We start from the raw sequence: 21,974 nt of genomic DNA, 5'->3' as shown, positions 1-21,974 counted from the left end.
GGAGTTTCCACCCGGGGGGATCCGGAGCCTCCACCCGGGGGGATTCGCAGTTTCCACTCGGGGGGATTCAGAGCTCCCACCCGGGGGGATTCGCAGTTTCCACTCGGGGGGATTCAGAGCTCCCACCCGGGGGGACCCGGAGCTCCCCCCGGGGGTCTCGGGGGCTGCGTGGCGAGCGGTCCCGCTCCATGCCCAGCCCGGCCCGGCCCGGCCCGGCCCTGCTGGCAGTGAACTTGGTCTGAAGCGAGCTCTGCTGGCTGCTCGGGGACGTTACAAGCGCCGCGCCGGCCCCGAGAACCCCCTGCCCGAGGTCGCTCCAGCCCCCAAACCCCTCCAGCAACGCTCCCGCCCCGCTTTCGCCAAATCCCCCTGCATAAACAACCCCGGGTCGCCACCAAACAAACGTCCTTTGCACAAAATCCCGGCGCTGTAATTTGTTTTGACTTGAAGGGTGTGTATATATGCGTGTGTATATATCCGCGGACATACATACACATGTTAAAAAGAGATAAATCAAAAGGGAGGGGAAAAAAAAAAAAACCCTCGCGCTAGTCCTGTTCTTTCAACGCTCGCTGTCAAAATAGTTTCTTTTCAAAGCTATTTAGGGTAACAGAACACGGGAAAACTGCGCCGGGTGGACACCTCTCGAGTTAAGTTATCAACCTCCCTCCAAATATAATTTATTTAACGTTAGGAGAGGAAAGAATGGGGGGGAAATCAGCTCAGACACCGAAATAGCCACGCTCTGAAAGAAAATTTCGCTCTTAAATCCATTCTAGGATTGGAAAGAGACCCCAGAGGAGGAGCCAAACCCCATAAAAGTCCCTCCTCGGGTTCCCTAATTGAGAGACCTTTATCAAGAGGATTTTAAATAATCCCGTCAGCTCGCTCCCTTCAGGTCGGACGTGTAATAATAAAAAAAAAAGAAAGGCCGAGGTTGGGGCTGGGGGAAGGAAAGGGCGATTTCTCAGCCTGAAATTCAGCTGTGGGGGAGGGCAGAGCGGTGCGGGGAGCGGAGCTGGAGGGAAGGGGCCGGTTCCTTTGGAAAGCTCTCCCTGCTCGGGGAGGTCACGGCGGGGGTGTGCGGGCCGGACTAATTTACGGCGCTATTGCAAATAAATAGGGGAATAATCGCGGTTTTCCTCCAAATAGAACGAAACACGAGCCCGAGCAGCGCAAATCCTCGTCCCTGCCTCCAGCCCATCCCTTCCGAGGCAGAGGAGGACCCGCAGCCTCCCGACCTTCTTTTTCTTTTTTTTTTTGTGTGGTCAGGAAGAAAAAAAAAAAAAAAAGAGGAGGGGGGGTGTGGAAATGGAGATGGAGATGGAGATCCCTTTGGCTTCTCCAAAGCATAATTACCACATTGTTGGTGTGTGTCTGTACCGGAGCAATATGAACCACGTCCAGCCCCTTCTCCAGCCCTCCCCCCTCCCTCGCTGCCAAGACGGGACTTGGGAAATTAAAATAAATAAATAAATAAATAAAAAAGGGGGAAAAGAAAGAAAGAAAGAAAGAAAAAAAAAACCAACAACACCAAAAAAAACCCCCAACAAAACCCTGGATGTTTTCCTTAAAAAGGTGACCCGGCAGCCCCGGGGTCCGTGTCGTGTTGTGATCCGCTGCTCACCCTTCTCCTCCGAGAGAGGAGCCGGGGCTGTCCAAGTCTGCTGACCTCGCAATGATCCCTCTTGCCTATGAATTATTGATGAGATATGAGCTCTGATTTCTCTTTTCAGTATGCAAACCCCATTATACTGTTAAAATGGCGATTTAATCGTTTAGAATAGCTCCGCTTTTTTTTTTTTTTCCAACTCATTTGTGCCCCTTCCTTTTCATTTAATTCTCTTAATTAAATCCTTTAACAGATTTTAATCACTTTTTGTTGAATAAAATAAGACATCACGCGCATCTGTAACTAGGTTACCTTGGCGAAGTTTGTTTTTGGTGGGGGTTTCTTTGTTTTGGGGTGGTTTTTAGCTCGGCCTCTGCCTTTCTCGGTTGGGTTTTTGGGTGGGAGGGCGTTTGAATTTTGTCTCGACGCTGCACCCAGCGAGCAGGGAAGGTGTAAAAGGCGCAAACGTTAAGAAAAAAAAAACACCTCTAAAATAAAAATAAATAAAGGCACGACATTCGAAATGGCCTGAGAACGGCACTGCAGCGTCCAGCTGCCTCTTGCAGCTCCCCAAACCTCCCTGTACCGCTCCCAAACAGATTCTTCCCTCCAGCCACCCCCCGAATCGTTCAGTGCTGAACGAACCTGGAGCCAAAGGGGGGTTTTAGGGGCGAAATTCCGCCTTTTGTCACCCTCCAGCAGCAGCCTGGCCAGGAGGGTCCCTTCCTGCCCTGCCCCGGGGCGATGCCCCCCCAAAAGGGGTTGGAATTAATAAAGATGCTCAGCTCGGCTTTGGCGGGCTGGGGAACCTGAACTGGGTTCTTGGGGGAGGAAGAACCGCTCTGGGGGTGGTTTTGTTCCCCCTTCAGAGCACCGGCGAGGTTTATACACCGCTTACTGAACAAAAAAACCCTCAGGGGAGGGGAGAGGTTAAAGACAGAGGACGGGGGGGGGTAAAAAAAGGGGGAAATTGGGGATAGTGGCACCTATTTCTGAAGGAGAGACACCCCGAGCCAGGTGAACGCACGGGGAGGGGCCTCATTTCGCGTTTTTGGGGCAAACAACCCCCACCTACCCAGGCCATCCCCGTTCCTAGGTCTGAGAGCCCTTAAATCAGAGGTTTTCTCACCTAACCCCAAAGGCACTGCAGAAATATCTGCACAACCACACGGGTAAAACAAGAAATATTTCCCCCCCCCCCTTCCCCAGCAGGAATCGCGTCCCAGAGATTCTCCATATTCTCAGGCTCGGTATTAAAGCGCTTTGTGTTTATTCTGTGTCTTCTACAGCTCCAGAAGAACTAATTGTCCCGCGTCTGATGCGTGGCATTAAAGTGAGAGGAGCGATGAAAAATGCCAAGGAAAATCCCCGCCTACCTGCACGGTCAGAGCTTCGCTTTCCTGTTTACTCTCCTTATACTTCCTTTTTCACCAGAAACAGGCAGTTTTTTTTTTTTTTTTTGCTTTTTGCTTTAGAGGATGGAGGGGGGGGGGAAGCCTGTGCTAAGCCCGTGACCCTTTCCAGGCTGTAAAACGCCAGACAATGATACCTCACAGGAAGCTCGAGGTTTCACCACGTAGGGGGGGAAAAAAAAAAGAAAAAAAAGCCCAAGTAAAGAAAAAAAAAATCCAGTTTGTTAAAACAAAACCAGATTAAAAAAAAACCCCAACCAACCCCCAAAAATGCTGAAGGTAGAAATCAGATCTGATGGCCAGAGAGGACAGGGTTTCTCGTGATCGATTGGAAGGAGGATGTTATTATGGCAGTAACAAAACCCAGCCCTTGTTCCCGGTGCCCGGGATGCTCCAGACGAGGGGGCGGCCCAGGGTCGGTACCTGTTGTCCCCCCTACAGGCGTCTGAACTGCATCGCAAACCCCCCTGGCTCTGGGGGTCTGCATCTGCTTTTTTTTTTCTCCTTTTAAATAACGCGTTTTCTGCACCGACCGGTTAGAAATGATGGTATTTGAAAGAAAAAAAAAAAGAAAAACCACAAAAACCTGTGATCTGTGATCAGAGTGGGGTTGGGAGGGAAGTTTGCCCGGGGCTGTATAAAAACTGAACGCCTCGGGGTGGGGATGGGACAGCGATGCAGATGATGGGGAGGGAGCGGGTGGATGAAGGGATAATCCGGGGACACATGGGTGGGTGGATGGATGCAGTTTGGAAACACGGTGTTTGGGGTACACAAATCCATGGTTATATCCCAAATATACATTAAAGGGAGGGGAAGTCACTTTTCTCGCCTAAATATTCGACTCAGGAGAGATAATTTGAAGTCACCAGCGCGGTCGAGAAGGGCGAAGGACGAGCAGGCCCCCCCTTGGGCTGACCCCAAACCATCACCCCCCTCTCCCCGCACCCCTCTCCTCCAAACCTCTCCAAACCTCCCGCAGCCCCTCACGTTCCTGCTGCCAACCCCCCCCCTAAAGGCCGAGTCCTCCAACATCCCATAAAATATCTTTATTATCCACTGAAAAGCGGGGATTAGGAGAGGCTGCTGAGCACAGCCCCGATGTGCTGGGTGGGAAGGGCTGCCCGCAGGTCCCTTCCCTCCCTCGGCTTCCCAGCTTTGGCATCTGCCTTTCCGGGGGGGTTCAGGGGTGCAGGGGCCACCCCCCGACCGGCCCAGGGAGGGAGAAGCCAGAAGTTCAGCTGATGATGGCAAAGATAGGAGGAGACACATGGAGCAGGGCAGGAAAAACAGCCCGAGGAAGGAAAAGCAATCTCCAAAGTGTGCGAAAGGGGGACATTCTGCTTTGTGTGAGGGAGACGGACATGTGTCCACCAAATGTTGTCTCACCGGAAAAAAAAAGAGAGAGAGAGAAAGAAAGAGGGGGGGGGAAAGGCAAAAAGAAGCTCGTGGTTGCTCTAAATTCTAGAAAATCTCCATTCTCCCCCAGCACCTTCGCTTTGAACTGTTTCTTTTTAAAGATTATTTTATTTTTTAAGGAGAGAGGAGGAGGAGGGGGGTTGGTTCAGGTGTGGACGGAGTGTCCCCCCCCATGCAGATGTGACGACTGGGTTTTCAAAAGAGAAAAAAAAATAATAAGGAACCTCTCCAGGATTGGCTTGGAGGGCCGAGTTTGGGTTTTTTTCCCCCTCTATTTTGCTCTAAGTGTCTTATTTTGCGAGGACCAGAGGCTGGAACCCCTGGCCGGGACCACCTGCCCGCCCCAGCCCCTCGCCCCCGACCCACGGCCGGCTCTGCTCTCCGGCCCTTCCCCGCTCACTTGTTTATTTTCCCAGAGAAAAGCGCTGCTGCTGCCTGCCTTTCCCAGAAAGTTGTCACCCTCAGAGGGGAGAGAAGGGAATCTGGGAGGTACCGGTGGGTTCAACAAGGTTTGGAGGGTCCGTGGGCAAAGTGCAGCTTCTCTGATTATTTTTCTGTAGCACTTGGAGACAGGCTGGAGACACAGCAGTGGTCATCCAGTGTCTCCGTAGGGTAGGAACGAACTACACAAACACGAGGACACTCGTTCGTATTATTAGGGGAAAAAAAAACAACAAACAAACAAACCGAAACCCAAGAGGAAAAAAAATAAAATAAAATAAAAATTTAAAAAAGCCCTGGGTCGAAAAAAACCAACCAAACAACCAACAACAAACCCAAAACCAATCCCTCAAACAAACCAACCAACCAACCAACCCCGGTCTCTGCACAGGCCGAAAGGGGAAAAAAAACAAAACCAACTGCACACATTTCTTTGGCAAAAGCAGGTGGAAAAGGAGTAAAATGCGAAGGTGGGAACAACCTGAGGAGCACGGACAGAGCAGAGCTGGCCGAGATGCAGAGGGTGGGCCGGGTTTGGGGCCGCCCGAGAGCAGCACAAACCACCCCGAAGCACCTCCAGCAAACGAACCAGAAGAACCTTTTCCCCCCAAACTTTGGCTGAAGCGCCCGCGGCCCCCGGCGAAGGCAGGATGGAGTTTGCTTTGGCGACGATAATGAATCTTTACAGATTTATTTTTCTCTCTCTCTCTCTATTTCTCCCGCTCGCCCAAAGTTTTGCTGGCGGGCCTGGGAGCCGGGATGGGAACAACGCGATTGCGGCTCGCGGGAGGACGAGAATTCGGACCTTGTGAAAAGCGAGAAATAAAGCTCCGACAGAGAGCCAGCCCCTCTTTCCTCCCCGCTCAGCCTCCAGCCACATCCAAACCCTTTTAAAACAGTTTAAGTAGATAATATTTCAGAAGGACTTACTTTCAGGACTCCAGTCTATTGGCTCCCTGGACTGAAAACTGGACCCGCAAAACATGTTCCCTGCAATTGCAACGTTTATCTCATCTGGAAAAGTGCTCACCCATTGCTGCCCCTTACAAGCCAAACCAAGCAGTTAAAGTGTCACTTAACATTCTAGAGAATGTGAAATATATTGTACATTGTCAACTCCCCAAAACCATAAAACTAACTTTATGGACCTCACGTGACTTTTGAGAGCCAGTGAGGGGTATCTGTCTGAGGTCTGGGCGATTTTTACGATCTAACTTCTAGATAAAACCCTATCCATTTGACATCTAAATGTCATACCCACTTTTGGTATAGTTTGCTATTGGTAAAAAAAAAAAAAAAAAAAAAAAAAAAAGGAGAGAGAGAGGAAAGAAAGGAAAAAAAAAAATACCAAAGGAAGGCGAGCAAATGGTTTGGGATCTGACAGTCCACTTCACATCCCTCTCAAAATCACTTAAGAAGTACCTAAACAGTGGGAGATTAAGTTTGGTAAGTTTTAAGCTCCAACTTTACTTGCTACGAACAGAGAAAGCCTGAGCCGTGTGGTAGAGATGTCAGTGGCGCTTTGCCAAACCGAGCGACTTTAAAGCGAAGTATCTCGCGCCTTGTTGGATTCCCTGGGTAGCGAAACGGCAACATTTGCCGTCTCTGCTGATGTTAAATTGTCTGCAGCCGAAGTGCCTCGTTGTAGCGCCAGGAGTTACAGAGCTGAGAGCTCTTCTTTGCGCGTTAAGCCAGAGCCTAGAGAGGTAAAAGCCCAATAAAGCGAGGACGAGGAGCAGCGGAGAGCTGAGCTCAGCCCCGAGATGTGCGATTGCCGGGCGCGTTCCGTGTCTCGAACCCCGCTCTCCCCTCCGCGGTTCTCTCGAGCGCAGTTTGGCGTGGCCGTGGCTGTGTCTGTGGTGCCTGTTTTCTGTCCGACAGTTCCTCGGGACGCGCGGAAATCGGCCGGGGAAGGGTTTGAGCGCGACTCGAAGGACTCGAGAGCGGTTCTGGCGGTGCGGGGTGTCGGGGAGGGGGTGAGGGGGACGCCTGTGTTGGTTTGGGGCAGCGCGAAGCCTCGTGTTTTATCCCCGCGCGCGGTGCCAGAAAGGTGGTTTGGCCGCGGATATTCGGGGGGTTCGGAGCTGCCAGGGGTGCCCAGGAGAGGCTGCAGCTCCGCCGAGCGCTCCCAGCCCCGTGCCAGGCGTCTCCCCGGCTTTAATCCCCGGGCTTGGGGGATAAAGTGCGAGCGGGAGCCTTTGTGAGTAGGAGAAACGTTTATTTGACTTCGAGTAAAGCTACAAACAAATACAAAAAGCTTATTGGCAAAGTACTAACAGGCAGCTAGACATGACAGATGCCATTTTTACACATAACATTGCATTCACTCTGCCCACTACAACCCGGCTATTAGTCACATCAGAAATATTTCTAGTATTTACAAACATCAGAACACTCCATTGTTGGTCCGATTTTATACATTTTTTGTTTTTCTCCTTTTAATAGTGAAGTTTAGCCACGTCTAAGAGTACGTCTCGGAATCAGCCTGGGATTAGAAATCCTGGCCTGAAGTTTGGACTAAAACACAGACTGGACAATTTTAAGACAGAAAGATACAAGAGTTGCTTCTTTTTTTTTTTTTTTTCTTTTTTTACCCCCATTTTTTACATTTTTGTTTGGTTTTTTTAGACTTTTTTTTTTTTTTCTGCGACTGTAGTGCAGGAACCCCCGATTTTAGCTTAGGCAGAGAAGAACTCACCCAAAAGCAGTAAACTCAGAAAAGAGGGGGGAAAAAAAAATCCCAACAAATAAACAAACAACCGTATCTGTTCTCAATTTATAAATAAGTTATAACATTTAAAGGGCTCACAGAACACATGCTGGCTTTCCAGAAAGCATCAAGAGAGCACGGACACATAACATTTATAAGAACAACAAGAGCATGAGGAGCATCTGGAAATAAAATTTAATTAAGGAAAAAAAAAAAAAAAAGATTTTTTTTTTAAAAAAACAAAACCCCCAAAAACGGAACAAGACATGAACTCAGTCCTGGGACAACGGTACCATACGAGTCGTTTTAGAATATCAACAACATGCCGAAAAGAAGGTGCCTCACTGTACAGTACTCGGGAACTAAGATCTGCGGCGCTTTATTTATTTATTTTCGTGATTTCTTTTCTCGCCTCCTCTTCTTTCTCCTCGAGAATTCCTCCTCGAGAATTTATGGCTGAAAGGCGCTGCCCGCCGAGGCCAAGCTCATGCTTTTCAGTTTATTATCCTTCTTCCATTTCATCCTCCTGTTCTGGAACCAGATTTTGATCTGGCGCTCGGAGAGGCAGAGAGCGTGAGCGATCTCTATTCTCCTCCTGCGGGTGAGATATCTATTGAAGTGGAATTCCTTTTCCAACTCCAGGGTCTGGTAGCGAGTGTACGCTGTCCTCGCCCTCTTCCCGTCTGGTCCAGTCATGTCTGAATAACACGGACAACAGCGGGGTTTGGGTTTTTGGCTTTCTGCTAGAATTTTATTTTATTTTTTTTAAAGGCTATTTTTCTTTTTTTCTTTTTTTTTTTTTATAACCGAGGTAAAATATTCGCCTTGCTCCTGCAGCTTGGAAAGCTGCTTATTCCCCAAATAACAGGGCCCCCCCCCTCGCCTCCTCTTTCTCCCACACCCCCAGACACGTGTAAAACCCCCCCACCCTTGGCCCCTCCAGAACCCACATTCCCGACTCAATATTCATAATTTAACCGGAGGAGCGAGAGCCTGAAATCTCCCTTTTTCGCCTCTGCCTGGGGGTTTGTGGGTCTGTTTGCAGGGAACGTCAGGTTTGGTGCTGCTTTCTTGTCTCCAGGAGAAAAACCGGGAAGGGAAGGGAAGGGGAAGGGAAGGGAAAGGGGGGGGGGGTCGCTATTCCCCGTGTATCCCCTCGCAATTTGGGTTTTGTCAAGAGCAGATTGTCAAGAATCCACCCGGCAAAATAAGAGTAGGAAAGGGCCGAGAGACCCATCTGTGCATATAATGCCATTTTAATGGTCAATTCTTTCCTTCCCCCCCCACCCCCGAGGAACACCCCCTCGCCTCAATTTTTAAATTGCCTTCTCCCACCATCCCCACAGTGCTACGAGCTCAAAATAAGCGCCCCTTTCTAGGCGAGAATAACGAAACTAAAATAAAATCCAGGGCCCCCCCCAGCCCCCCCTTCCAGGCGCCAGAGGCAGCTTTAAAGCAGCGATCAGAGCAAGAAATACAAAAGCAATAAATAGCTGCGTTTCTCATCAAAGCGCCTCCACCGAATAAAAGGAAGGAGAGGAAAAAAAGGGAGCCGGGTGGGGGGGGGTGGGGAGGGAAAAAAAAAAAGGGGGGGAAAGGGAAAGGAAAAAAAAAACCCACCAAGAAACACGAGAGAAAAAGAGAGGGGGGTGTGCGAAAATAAACAACGACAAGGACAACGACGGAAAAAGAAGTAGCTGTACCATGGCTAATGTGAAGTTTCCTCATCCAAGGGAATATCTGAGGTGCCTGCCCTTCTGTCGCTGCCGTGGAGGTCGCGATGGGCTCTGCCTGCGCTCGGGGGATGCTGCTGCTTATTGGAGTGCCCTCGTCGGCTCCCGAGGACGCGCTGGTCTCGTCTAGTTCTGTGAAATTTGTGTTGGTGGTGCTGGCAGAAGTAGCTTGGTCGGAGGGGGACGGGGCGGGTTTGCCTCCATGGCTCTCGCTGTTGGAGCAGGGAAGGGAGTCGGGAGAAGATAAGGAGCAGCTTGACGCCTGCCTAAACCTGCTCTCCTGAGCTGGAGAAGGGAAACCGCGGGAGCTCTCCCCCACAGCCCCAAAGTGACTAGAGGAGGCTGAGCGGTTGATGCTAAGGTCCATCCCATTGTAGTTGTAGCCATAAGAGCTGGAATGCATGGTGCTTGAATCTCTGTAAGAACCGTTCATGGAACTGCCGGTCCCATAATTTAGTAACTGATAGTCGGGGCCATTTGGGTAGCGCCCTGAGAACGAGTTTACAAAGTAAGAGCTCATTTGGGTTATTTTGGAGGGCTTGATTTGTGGCTCGTGGTCGTTATAACCCTGTGCTTGACGATTTATGATGTATTAATGAATTATAGCGATGCACTGTACTTCGTTTTTGCTATGTATGCGGCCAAATATGGGGGGAGGGTGGGGGGTGCGTTTGGGAATCACGTGCTTTTGTTGACCAGTCGTAAATTCTCACTGATGACCTCAAGAGGTAATTCATGCTCTATGGTTACAAATAATGACGAGCGCGGAGCCGTTTAGGCCCGAAGTCGGTGCGCGGGCGCCCCAAATCCCCGGGCGCGCCATCGCCCCCCACCTTGGCGGACCGCGCCACCTGCCGGCAACCGGGGGGACCTGCACCCCCTCCGGGGGGGCCCCCCGAGACCCCCCAAACCTCCCCCGGCCTTCCCTCTTTTCCCCCCCCTCCGCCCCCTCTTTTTTTTTTTTTTTTTTATTTTTTTTTTTCCCCTTAAAAAAAAAAAAATTAAAAAAAAAAAATCGGCACAAAAATCGGCGTGTGGTGGTGGCGGCGGTGAAGGAGGTCGGGGTGGTGTTCTGGTCGCTGCGTGGGTCTTCTGGGCTTTTTTTTTTTTTATTAAACTCTTTGATTTCTTCCTTTTTGTATTAAAAAAAAAAAGCGGAGGGGAAGTTTGGGATGAGGCGTCTTCTCCTCCCGTGGTGCTGGAGTAGGGGGGCAACGAGGAGCTGCTTGTCGAGGGAGTGTGGGGGTGCTTTGGGGGTCGTTTCGCGTGGCTGCGGCCGGAAAAAAGTCGAGGTTTCTCTCGCGCTGAGAGTGGGAGCAGCGATGAGGTGGCACCTTAATTCTGGAGGGGGAAAACAAAAATTAAAAAAAAAAAAAAAAAAAAATAAAAAGAGGGGGGAACGTGGGGGGGGGGGGAGAGAAAGGAAAAGGAGGGAAAATCCGGCCGGTGGAACTGGTCGACAACGTTGCTTTTAGGATATTCTTGTTCCTGAGCGTTTCGCCTCCTCTTCGGGCACAGCACTGTGGTTTTTTGCTTTCCATTTGTTTAACCTGCAAGGAATATCGGGGAGCAAAAGCACCCTGAAATTGGTGAAAACGTTGGGAAAGAGCTGCGCTTTGTTAAGCATTACTTCCTTTTTTTTTCCCCCTTCTTCTTCCTTTTTTCTCTCTTCTTCTTTTCTTTCTTTCTTTCTTTTTTTTTTTGTTCCGAGGCAGTTTAGGAATTTCGCGTGCTCGTCTGCAACTCATTGGAAATTATGCGCCATATTGAAAGTGACATATAATTATAATAATTACGGGCAATGAAAAGCGTGGCAATAATAGTAAATGTCCTACAGCTGTGAAGCTTCTGCATGAATTGATTTTAAAAGTGACTGACATTAAAGCAGCTTGTGGCACGGGGGAATGCATTCATACATAGGTATTTCTGCTGGGGAGCGGGGGGGGGAAAAAGGGGATGGCAGGCAGGAGATGCTCTTTCGTCGCGTTTTCCCCCCGCGAAGCTGCAGAAAACGGGATCCGAAATGGGCCGGGCTGCTCGCTGGGTCGCGGTCCTCAATCCCCGAGTGGGAAAAGCGGGTCCTTTCGTTTCATTCCCAAAAAAAAAACCCCAAAAAACCGGGAAAAGTTTGGCTGTTCCTCCTCGGCGCGGAGCAGGGACGGTGCCCGTCCCGGTCCCTGGGAATCCCGGCTCTCCCGAGGAGCCGCTGGAAACGCTTCCAAGGGAAAAGAAAAATCCACTCTTTCCAAAGAGCTCGTTGGATTTAGTTTAGATTTTTGTTTTTTCCTTTTTTTTCACACCCCACCACCGCCAGCACCTCAGATGGACGCCGGAATTCCCGGAGCTGAGAAGCTCCTCGTTTCTCGGGGCGAATTCCCTGGAAATCTGGACTTTTTTTTTTTTTTTTTTTTTTTTTTTCTTTTTGCGATACAGTTCGCTTTGATTTGGGGCTATGAAGTGAGGGACCAGATGTTTGAAAGATGCTAGGCAAATGTTAGGTATCTTTGGGAGATAAATGAGAGCATATTTTTGCCCGTTTCCTTGATTTATTATGTATATGGAGAGCGTTTCGTCATAACTCTTTGTACTGTATCGAGAAAAAAGAGCGCTACTAAAGCAGAATGTCAGCGAGGAAATACTATTGGTGAAAGGTCTTCCATTTGAGATTAGACAAAAAGAGGGAAAACCAGATTTATCTCTCCACTGTAACTTCCGTGGGCTCGGAGTTGCTTGTCCTTGCAGATTAGGAGACATTGTCATACAGAGGGGAAAAAAAAGGCTTTCTTTACAACCCTCTGCTCCTTAAGAATGGCAAGTTCCCCTGGAAAAGGGAAAGACAACAACAATAAAAGCGATAATAATGACAGGGGGGGTTGTGCGTGAGATCGAAGACTTCGCTTTTATTAGAGAATTCCATGTTCATACCTAAGACAAACTTCAAACACAACACGTACAAAAAAATTAATAAAATAGAACTTTCTGTTGTTGCTTTTGCATCCTTTTAGGTAGTACTCGTTCTTTCAGTAGATTTTTCCTTTTTTTTAAAAAAAAAAAAAAAATAGAGGCAAAAAAACCACCCCAAAACTAATTACAAAGACCCCAGGGCTTGATTAATTTACCAAAGGAGAAAAAAAATATAAAGGAAAAAAAAAAAAAACTATGTCAACCGTGCATGAAACATTTTTACAAAATTAGGACAATAAACACCCCAAATGACATATATTGCAGCACTTCCATTAAATACAAGAGTTAGCAGATTACTAACAGTGACACCAAGGGTAGAAACACGGCTAGGAGTCCTTGTTTTTTTTTTTTCTTTTTTTTTTTTGTGTCTTTTCTCTTTCCCTTTCTTTCCCTCCTTCTCTCACTCTCTCTTCGCTTTTTAATTATTATTATTATTATTTCATTTCGAGGGGGAGGAGGGGGGCGGAGTGGGAGGGAAGGGAGGTCTAGGAAGGGAAAAAAAAAATTCCAAACGCAACTAGAAGCCTGATTTCTTTTTTTTTTTTTGCTGGACACGACAGATCACCGGGAATACGAGTCCATGGCATTGGTGGCCCAAACTTTCTGGCTGTTGCCGCTGCTGCCGAGGGCTTGTCCCACCAACGTGCAGGTTTTCCCTGTCCCCGCAGCCAGCCCACACCCCCCTCATCCTCTCGGCTCTCACACTCACTCACTCACTCCCTAATTTCTCCTTCTTTTTGTTTTTTTTTTTCGTTGTTTTGTTGTTTTTTTTTTCCTGCGTGCGTTTTTTTAAATAATACTTTTCACTCCGCCGTTTTCTCCTCCTCCTCCTCGGCGCTGAGCTGCGAGGAGTTGAGCAGTTTGTTCTCTTTTTTCCACTTCATGCGGCGGTTCTGGAACCAGATTTTGATCTGCCGCTCGGTCAGGCAGAGGGAATGGGCGATCTCGATCCGCCGGCGCCGGGTCAGGTAGCGGTTGAAGTGGAATTCCTTCTCCAGCTCCAGCGTCTGGTAGCGGGTGTAGGTCTGGCGGCCTCGACGGCCGCTGGGCCCGAAGGAAGAACCTGTGACACCCGCGGGGAAAAAAAAATAGCAGACAAATAGGAGACACGTAGGAGAAAAATAGAGGGAAAAACAGGGGGAAACAGGGAGGGAAGGGGGGGGGGAGAAGGGGAATGAAGGAGAGCAAAGAGAAGGGGGAGCCCCGAGGTTTGGGGGGCCGCGGGGAGGGCGGGCGGGGGTGTGGGGCCGCTCCCCTGCCCTCCGAAGGTTTTGGCCGGCTCCGAATGGAGCCCTGCGAGGGTCCCCCGGCCGGGCCGCGGCCGCGGAGGAGCCGCGCAGGGAGGGGGGTTCGGGCTGCGCTGGCCGGGCTGGGCAGACAGGGCGAGATCTATCTTATCCCGGCATGAAAAATCGCAAGGTGTTCTCGGCATCCCCCCCCTCGCCCGCCCTCGCTATTTTCCACCCTACCGGCAACTGTAATAGAGCTGAGCATTTAAGCAATAATGAAGTGAATCGATCTGCCCAAACTCCGCATTAAAGAGGACACAACACTTTATGTCCCTGCGCTAATGGACATCAATTTGGAGCTTAAAAGGCAACAAATGCATCTAAACATGGGAAGGAGGGCAGTGAGCCTCTATTATTTTTTTCTCCCCCCCCTTCCCCAGTTGTTTTGGTTGTTGTTGTTTGGTGTTGTTTTGTTTTTTTTTAAATTCTGATTGAGGAAACAGCACTTAAAGAAGTCATATATCACCAGGGGGGGAAAAAAATAATCCTCCCCAGGCAGACTTTTCATTACGTGCGAATTTCATTAAAAATGTAACCGTCTCCCTTCACGTATTTAAACACTTTTTATATTATTGAACTCCGGGTCGGGTAGCCAGCGAGAGAGGGAGCTGCGTGGGGGCGTGGGTCCGTGTGTGTGTGTGTGTAAAGTCATCCAGATCTGATTTAGAAAAGATATCTCCCTGTGCGTGTGGGGGAAAGACAGAGACAAATCGTTGTAGCTGAGTGACACGCAAACTGGAATGTGGAAAAGAGAGGAAAAAAAAAGGGAGGGGGGGGAAAAGAAATACTGTATTGGGATTTAAATACGGGGCAAAGTTTTTAGCTCCGGGGGGGGGGGGGGGGTGTCGCTGGGAGAAAATACTTCGGCGGTGGGAAGTTTTGGTGCGTGTCAGGAGCAAGTTGGAGCCTCTCGTGTCTCCCAAGTTCCCCGCTGGAAGTTTGGGCTCTAAAGTGAACCTTATTCCTGCTTCCCTCGCTCGCTCGCTCTCTCTCTCTCTCTGGCGGTTAACAAATAAGAAAGGGGGGGAGGAGATTGATGTATTTATTTCTGTAAAAGAGTAAACTCACTATTGCAAGAGTTCATCCGCTGCATCCAGGGGTAAACCGGGGCGGAACACTTTTGCTCCTCGCTCTCTCCGAACACAGTTTTGCTCTGCGCGCAGTCCGACTTGCGCGGCTCGGGGGCGAAGGGCACCTCGTCCAGGCTGGGGGGCGCGCACGGAGGGTCCTTCTCCCTGAAAAAGCCGCCGGCCCCATAGTCACAGGCGGAGCCGCGGCTGTAGGCTCCGTTGCTCTGCTGGTAGTAAGGAGAGGAGGTGTAGCCCTTCTCCTGGACGCCCGTGGCTCCATAGGTGCTGGGGTAGTGCCTCAAAGGATCCGCATAGCCCGAGGGATAGAGCGGGATCTGTCCCAGGAAGGGCTCCTGCCCCGCCGCCAGACTCACCGGGAAGGTCGAGTTGACAAAATAAGAACTCATTGGAAGGAGCCTCGCCGTCCTTTCCCGGCTTTATGATTTGTTGTGTTTTATAGTCCAAGTGGTTTAGCTATTAGTAGTATATCGGAGATTGGGTTTTAGCTGAAGGGAGATGGCGTGGTGCCAGCGAGGGACACAAGGAAATACAACCATCTGATCATGGGCTGACCAATAGCAGGCGCCTGAGGTTGCAAAATAGCACCCATGAGGAGCTGAGATTGCACCAGGGACCCTAAGAACAAACCATCCACCCCCTTTTCCCTCCCTTTTAAACAACAGAAATGCACCCCCTTAACCAAATATATAATATCTGCCGAAAGAAACATTCCCGGCGCGCTCGGAGCTTCATAAATAAATAAACGCGTGTTTTCCACCCCCTCCCTTCCCCTCCCTCCCTCCCTCCCTCCCCCGGAGCTCGGCGTGGGGGTGTGCGAGCGCCCGTCTGCGCGGCCGGCGATGTGCGCGCCTGTATATATATATATTTACACGGATAGAACGCGGACAAACACCCGCTGCAAGGGGGGGCAACGGGGGGGAGGTTAATTATTTGCATTCGGAAAACTTCAGCCCCTCGTGCTCGCAGACCGTCCTAAAATGTCCGGGTGCTTCGCCGGAGTCAAATAAAACGGGAGATGGGGGGCGGGGGGGAAGGAAAACACGAAATAAAAAGTTTTTTGTGCGAACTTTGCGAGGAGGGGATCCCGCCGGGCCGATCGAGTTAGGTTTGCTGTACGGGAAGAAATCGGTTTTGACAACTTATTTCGGTTCGTGCTTGTCTAATTACCATAGATTAGCGCTCCCTGCTCAGGAAAGCTGCACTCGATTGAACCCAACCTTCCCTCTGCATCCATCGCATCTTTCCCCGCTCTTGTTTCTGCCAAAGCTCCGGACTCGGAAGATAAATGGAAAATCGAAGTATTTCCTTTATCCTTTGCTAAATCCCGCTCTCCTCCGGTGTCCGGCACCGCATTGTGCCCTCTTGCGTTTTTTTGCTAATACCAAATCTATGCCCCGACCTTTCATGGCTAAAAAAGAGCCTTGGTTTGCGGTCCAAAGCTGAGTTTATTGATTGTTACCGATCGAGATGTCGCTGGAGGTTTTTTACCGAGGGGAAAGCTGCGCCGTGCCGGTGCCTCGGAGGTGCGCGGGGTTTGCATCCCCCCCTTCCGAGCCCGCCCGCCCCACAAAACACCTATTTTTGCAAAGTTCAAAGGCTGGAAAGGACAGCAGCGAAAGTCTCGAGCGGTTCCCGGCCACCCACCCCCCGAAAAGCTCCACTTTGCTCCGGGTTTTGCCGGGTTCGCTGGCCGGAGATGGGCTTTGCTCTACCTGCGCATCCCCCCCTCCAGCTCCTCGTTTGCCCAAGGTGGAGCCGGAGCTCTGCTCGCCGCCTGCTTTACATTTTCCAGGGGGAAAATCAAAAGTCGTCGCGCGGGAGAACAAAACCGAACCAAAAAAATCCACCCAAATTGACCCCCGGACCGTCCCCCGCGCGTTGGCGTTTTCTCGAGGGTTTGTTTCCTGTCCGAATTTGTGGCCGTCTGTCCGTCGGGTCTGACACGCGGGGAAATGACGCCTTAGAACACACATTCCCCACTGCTCGGATCTGTGACCGTGTGCGCTCCAAATCTAGAATTACACATCTTCCATGGTGGCTGCAGAGCTGCCAGTGCGGCTCCCTCTGACCGAGCTTTAAGTGTCTACGAAACCGGGATCTTATTACGAGCTAATTTATTTTAAACATCGTGTTTACAGCAGCAAAGCCAAGATTGTTTCATGCCACGGCTGCAATGAACATTTCGACTGAAACGTAATCCTTATAATTCAAGGAAATAACATGCAGAGGAAGTAGTTTTCCACCCTCCACCCCCCTCTCTGACTGATATCTTTTATACTTGTTCTTGCAGAGTTTCCCTTTGTGCATGGAACGGACCCAAACTTACGTAGATCTGCTTTATTGGCATGCGAGGAAAAAAAAAAAAGTGAGATTGAAAGGGAACGATGACTAGAGAAGAAGGAAAAAAAAAAAAAAGAGAAAAGCTCGGATGAGAGCCCGAAGTTTCCTGCTTTGCAGGAGCCGAACAGCTCCCACATCTGATTAGAGAGTTACGCAATATTTGTAGCCCTGCAAACCCAGCGATTATCTGGCAGGAGCAGCCCCGCATGCAAATTTTTGGGCAAAGAAATGGGATGTCCCGATAACTCGACGCGTGAGTACATCCGCTGAAAATGTTCGCTCTCGTATTTTCTCCCACTTCTCGTGGTTGCTCTGCAAATACACCCCTCCGAATAGTTTGGGGGAGGGGAGGGGGGAGTCTCGTACCCCCCGACCCCAAAACTGCTCATTGCGGTAATTTGTGGTCGAAAGAGGCGCTTCACGTGGTTCGACGGTCAGTGTTTTAAAAGAAAATAAAAACGCTCTAATCGAAGGTGGCCGCTTTGCTAATCGCTTATTGCTGACATCTCAGATGCGCTATAGAAAAAAAAAAACTATTCCTCTTAGAAGGACGCCCCTGTAAGTGGTTATTTGGGGGAGTTTAAAAAGAAAACTTGGTTCCCAAGGTGGGAAAAAAAAACCCCAAAACAACCAAACAACAAACCCAAAGCCTGTCACAGTTTTCATCTTCCGGAGGGTCAGGCCCGCGGTCTAATTGATTTGCCACCTATGATACATGTAAATACGAGCAGAGGTCTTAAACCGCACTAAATCTCCGAGAATTGAATGTTTGAGCGGTTTCCACTCCCGGCTCGGCAGCTTTTAAAAGCGAAATTTCAGATCTAACCCCCCCGGGTTGTCGGCGTGGCTGTTTAACAGGCGCCCTCCCGCCCGAGGTCCGAAGTGAATCCCAGCCCGATTTTGCGAGTGTATTTTCTTTGGACGCCTCTCAGGCCGGCTCAGCCGGGAGGGAGACAGACAGGAGCAGGAACGGCTGCGGCCAGCTCACACAGTAGCCCTTAAGTTCCACTGCCCTTTGAGGGCACCGACGGGCGCATCTTTCCTCGGTTTTTGGCCTCGTCTCCCCAAAAAAACAGGCGCGAGGTTTGCTAAGGAGGAGCCATAAAGTGGGGAGCCCAGAAGGTGGGCTAACACAGCGAACGGCACTGGGAAAGGCGGCTTTCCCCTCCTGACAGACATCACTCAGCTGCCAGGGTGTAAATAAAGATAAAGAGAAGTATTTACGATATGTGCAGCCCCAGTTCTCCCCTCGGGAAGGTCCCACTTTTTGTCGCCTGGCTTTTCTGGCAGGCGGAGATCGAGCCCACCGAGCAGAGCCAGGCAGATAGATGAGGGGATTAAAACAACACCCAAATATTTCGAAATGCAAACAGAACAGAGCGCTGCTTGTCTGGGAGCTAAAGCCGCTGAGAACTTGGTAAAAAGTTCAGTGCAGTTGGTTCCAATAAAAAATGAAACTCTCCTTTTTTTCATGGGGAGCTGGAATTCCCGATCCTTCTGAAGTGAGAACACAGCGGGGGTTTCCCTACCGAGGGACTTATTGCAGCCATAAAGTCAAGCCAACACCACGAAAACACTTGAAAAAACCCCTTGTTCTTGGAACTCAGACACAGAGAGACATTGGCAGCAGTGAAGCCTCCCCTGTAATGCTCATGCACGCCCAAAATCACATCGGAAAATAAACCCGACGGAGCCGTGAGCTGCAGGGCTGGAGTATTTAAAACAATGACCCCCGAAGGTGTAAAAAAATCCGCGCGAAACCCCCTGAAACTTAATTTCCAGCAATGCAAGTTTAATTTACCTGACTTCCCGTGCAGCGCATAATAACCTTGTTAATGGGATCTTTGAAAAGAAGCAATAATAATCTACCATTGTTCCATTAAAGAGTGCGGCTAATTATTAACAAAAAGGGGAAAAAAAGGGGGGAGGAGGTGGAGGAGAGGAGGGGGAGGCCAGAGGGACACTGAGGGAGTCAAAATGCGCCCAGACCCAAATATTTCCGCCAAAGCAGCTCCCGGGAAGGGGAAAGGGGGGCTGCTGGTCAAATAATGTGGGGAAAGCAGGGGGAAGGAGAGGAAAAGGCGAGACGGATCATGTAATGCTGGAAGCGAGTGCTGGGGGGTGTTGGGAATTACAGCATGGAACAAGTTAATCATGGCTGTTGCTGGTCAAAAGAGAGAAACTTTTTTTCTTTTTCCTTTTTTTTTTTCACATAGTCCCTGGACATCTCACTTTCTTCGAGAAAATGTCTCTAGTCTAGACGTAAACAGTTGCCAGGAAACTGTGTGGCAGAAGGAGAAAACGAGATGGGAGAAAAGCGAGAGGGAGGGAGAGGGAGAGGGAGAGAAACCTTTTAAAATAACAGACGCGCATTGTCCCTTCAAAGCCTACAGTAACTTAAAAGTGATCCGTCGTCTGCCTCTGCTCGCAGCGCCTTCCCCGGCAACCACCCCAACCCCGCGGACATATCTTTTCCAGACCCCGGCGAAGTGACCACCGCGAGCAATAAAGAAATAAAAGCTCCTCTGCCTTTTCTGAGGAGCCGCGAATCGCCCCCGCCACCTCCGCACGCACCGACAAAAATCCCCCCCCCGAGCCTCGCGCGTCACGATCGCAGCGCCTTTTCCAACAACCCCGCTGGGGCTGGCGCCCAACAGCCCCCGAGAGGGCACCTTTCATCTCCCGGGGTGGGTGGGAGGGTGGAGGGAAGGGTGGAGGGAAGGGTGGATGGAAGGATGGAGGGATGGGAGGCGATGGATAGATTTGGGACAGCTCGGGGGGGGGGTGTGGAGATGCATCAGACGCCCCCATCTCAGCGCATCCTCTGGATGTATTTCCAGGCACTTTTAGTCTGTGGATAACGTCCGTCCATCTATCCATCCGTCTATCCATCCATCCACCCATCCCTCCATCCCTCCATCCATCCCTCCATCCCTCCATCCATCCCCGCATTTCCCGGCCTAAAATAAAGCTCCTCCACCGCCGGGGGGGGGCCGAGCTGCGGGGAGAGGGGAGGCCCTGCGGGGCAGGGACCCCCTTGGCGGGGCAGGGCCCCCCCCCCGGCGGGGCAGGGGCTGCGGGGGAGCCCCCCGGGACCCGCGTCCCGCCGACGGTAGATGGCAGCAGACGGCGGGGAATGGGCGATCCCGCAGCGCGGCGGCGGCGGCGGCACCGGGGGGGAGGCGGCACCGGGGGGGGGGCCCTGCCCGCCCTTTATGCCCTTCTTATTCCCCTCTCCTGAACAAACCAGCGGCAATGCCGGCAGGGGAGAGCGGCCAGGGGCAGTTCAGACCCCCCCGGTCACCATCGGCCCCCCCCCATCCAGCACACGCGGAGGTTTCTCGCGTGTGGTTCCTCTCCCGTCCCGCCCGCACCGAGGTGCGCGGTTTCCACAAGTGGTTGCCCGGCATAAAAACCACCATAAAAGCGTTTCGGAGCGAGGTTTACAAATTAAATTATTGATTTCTAACCCCCCCCCTCACGAATAGGAAAGAGAAAAACCCGAGCGAGGAGAGATCGGGGGGGAAAAGGGAGAACAGGAGGTTGAACCCGCGTTCATTTCTTTTTTTTTTTTTCCCGCCCCGTGATTGATGAAAAATGTAACAGGTTCGGGAAGAAATGGCTTTTAAAAATGTCTTTCTGTTTATTACTTCCACGGCTCGCGATCATTTACTCTTGTCCGCACAATATTCAGGCGCAGTCAGTTTAGATGAGATAAATCGTCACGTCATAAAATGGTTTATGCTTAAGTAATGAATCTCCTCTTGCTCAATCTCGCTATACATGCACAGGCTCTCGCATTATCTTATTTAAAAATCACCTCGTAACGGTAGCAATTAGTTCTACATTTCAAAATAAATTGAAATATTGCGAAAGGAAAAAAAAAAAAAAGACATTTAAAATGACGGGCATCTCCGGAATAATATTTTCCTAGAGGAAGGCAAACGTTAAGGTATCGGACAGGAAAGGAGAGGGAGATTTGCACATAATCCGGTGTGGAAAAGCCCCGACACACCGCGGGGCTGAAACCCAAGCCGGTATTCCGGTCGGGAGAGCCGTAAAGCCCCTTAACACTGCAGAACGCAATTAAATACGAGGAGGTTTTATTGCATCGCAACGTCAGCTTCATTTGGGAGTTAAAAAAAGAAATTACAATGAGAGCGCTGCGCTCTGGGTTGGCTTCATTCTTCTTATTATTTTTCTTTTTTTTTTTTAATTCCCTCTTTTCTTTTTTTTTCTTTTTTTTTCTTTAATTTTTTTTCTTTTTTTTTTTTCCACCAACTAATTTCCAGAACCTTAATTCCGAGGACTGCCGCGAACTGCCCTCGCCGAAGAAACCACCCACATAATAATGACCCTGGAGAGCAACGCAAAACCCAACTGGCTTCCACACAAACTTCGCCAAATTACTGGACTCGCCTCAAGACAGGCAAACTGGCAGGAGATTCTGCGAGGGGGAACAAAATAAAACGCGACAACTGCCCACAAAGGGGTTGGTATTTTTTTAAAGGCGCTCTCTCAAAGCCTCCGTCACCGAGCTACTGCAAACCCCTTCATTCCAAGTCTACTGTCTCCAGGTGACCTTACAGGCTTCATTTTTATCCTCCCCACACCGTTATTTCATTCTTCTTTCTCTTTCTTATTTCCCTTCTTATATTTTCCCCCTCTGCTTCCGTTTCTTTTCCTTTCTTTCTCGTATTTTCCCATTTTCTTTCGCTGTTTCTTTCTCTCCTTCTCTCCGTTTCTTTCTCTCCCCTTTCTTCCACCCTCCTTTCTCTCTCCCTTCCCTCTTTCCCTCACCTTTGCGTTACACATTTGCGGGGGGAAACAGCACTGAAAGCGATTTCCACCAGCCCAAATTTCTTCCAGTGCCTCCCTTCTTCACCACCCCACCCTTTTCTTTCTCTCCCCCCCCTCCCTCCCCGGGCAGAAGGAGATGGGGAAGGAACCAGAAAAGGCATCT

General features: G+C 50.2%; 4 protein-coding genes and 1 long non-coding RNA gene across 7 annotated transcripts in view; 1 reads left to right on the top strand and 4 right to left on the bottom strand.

The window, feature by feature from the left end:
• Positions 1 to 5,944, bottom strand: part of HOXB3 (homeobox B3) — a 42,852-nt gene extending 36,908 nt beyond the window's left edge. Inside the window, exon 1 of the mRNA XM_051774212.1 lies at positions 5,815 to 5,944. The gene's annotated coding sequence lies outside the window, so the exon portion shown is untranslated. The remainder of the gene's footprint in view (positions 1 to 5,814) is intronic.
• The window catches only part of HOXB4 (homeobox B4), a 33,415-nt gene that overhangs the window by 10,714 nt on the left and 727 nt on the right, over positions 1 to 21,974 (bottom strand). Inside the window, exon 1 of one of the 2 annotated variants that reach the window (XM_051774218.1) lies at positions 5,815 to 5,953. The exons of the other annotated variant lie outside the window; for it this stretch is intronic. The gene's annotated coding sequence lies outside the window, so the exon portion shown is untranslated. Of the gene's footprint in view, positions 1 to 5,814; positions 5,954 to 21,974 lie in introns of those variants that run through there. 2 annotated transcript variants of the gene reach the window in all.
• LOC127464109 (uncharacterized) lies at positions 149 to 21,446 on the top strand. 2 transcript variants are annotated; one of them, XR_007901152.1, is made up of 3 exons: positions 149 to 2,995; positions 16,962 to 17,264; positions 21,304 to 21,446. It is a non-coding gene; the product is annotated as an uncharacterized LOC127464109 (long non-coding RNA). The 2 variants fall into 2 exon arrangements; XR_007901153.1 differs by lacking the exon at positions 149 to 2,995 and adding an exon at positions 6,202 to 6,330.
• HOXB5 (homeobox B5) lies at positions 7,450 to 10,217 on the bottom strand. The gene is made up of 2 exons (XM_051774220.1): positions 9,298 to 10,217; positions 7,450 to 8,292 (listed from the first exon to the last, which is right to left on the bottom strand). The coding sequence occupies exons 1-2, from the start codon at positions 9,845 to 9,847 to the stop codon at positions 8,045 to 8,047; spliced, it is 798 nt and encodes a 265-aa protein (XP_051630180.1). The 5' UTR covers positions 9,848 to 10,217; the 3' UTR covers positions 7,450 to 8,044.
• Positions 12,208 to 15,380, bottom strand: HOXB6 (homeobox B6). Its single transcript, XM_051774225.1, has 2 exons — positions 14,649 to 15,380; positions 12,208 to 13,354 (listed from the first exon to the last, which is right to left on the bottom strand). Exons 1-2 carry the CDS (start codon positions 15,055 to 15,057, stop codon positions 13,095 to 13,097), a joined length of 669 nt encoding a protein of 222 aa, XP_051630185.1. The 5' UTR covers positions 15,058 to 15,380; the 3' UTR covers positions 12,208 to 13,094.

Source organism: Manacus candei, unplaced genomic scaffold, assembly GCF_025592945.1.
Source record: "Manacus candei isolate 608988 ecotype Guabito, Panama unplaced genomic scaffold, ASM2559294v1 h1tg000192l, whole genome shotgun sequence".
Taxonomy (NCBI): Eukaryota; Metazoa; Chordata; class Aves; order Passeriformes; family Pipridae; genus Manacus; species Manacus candei.
Note: the sequence above shows the minus strand (reverse complement) of the source record. Positions and strands in the feature narration are given on the sequence as shown.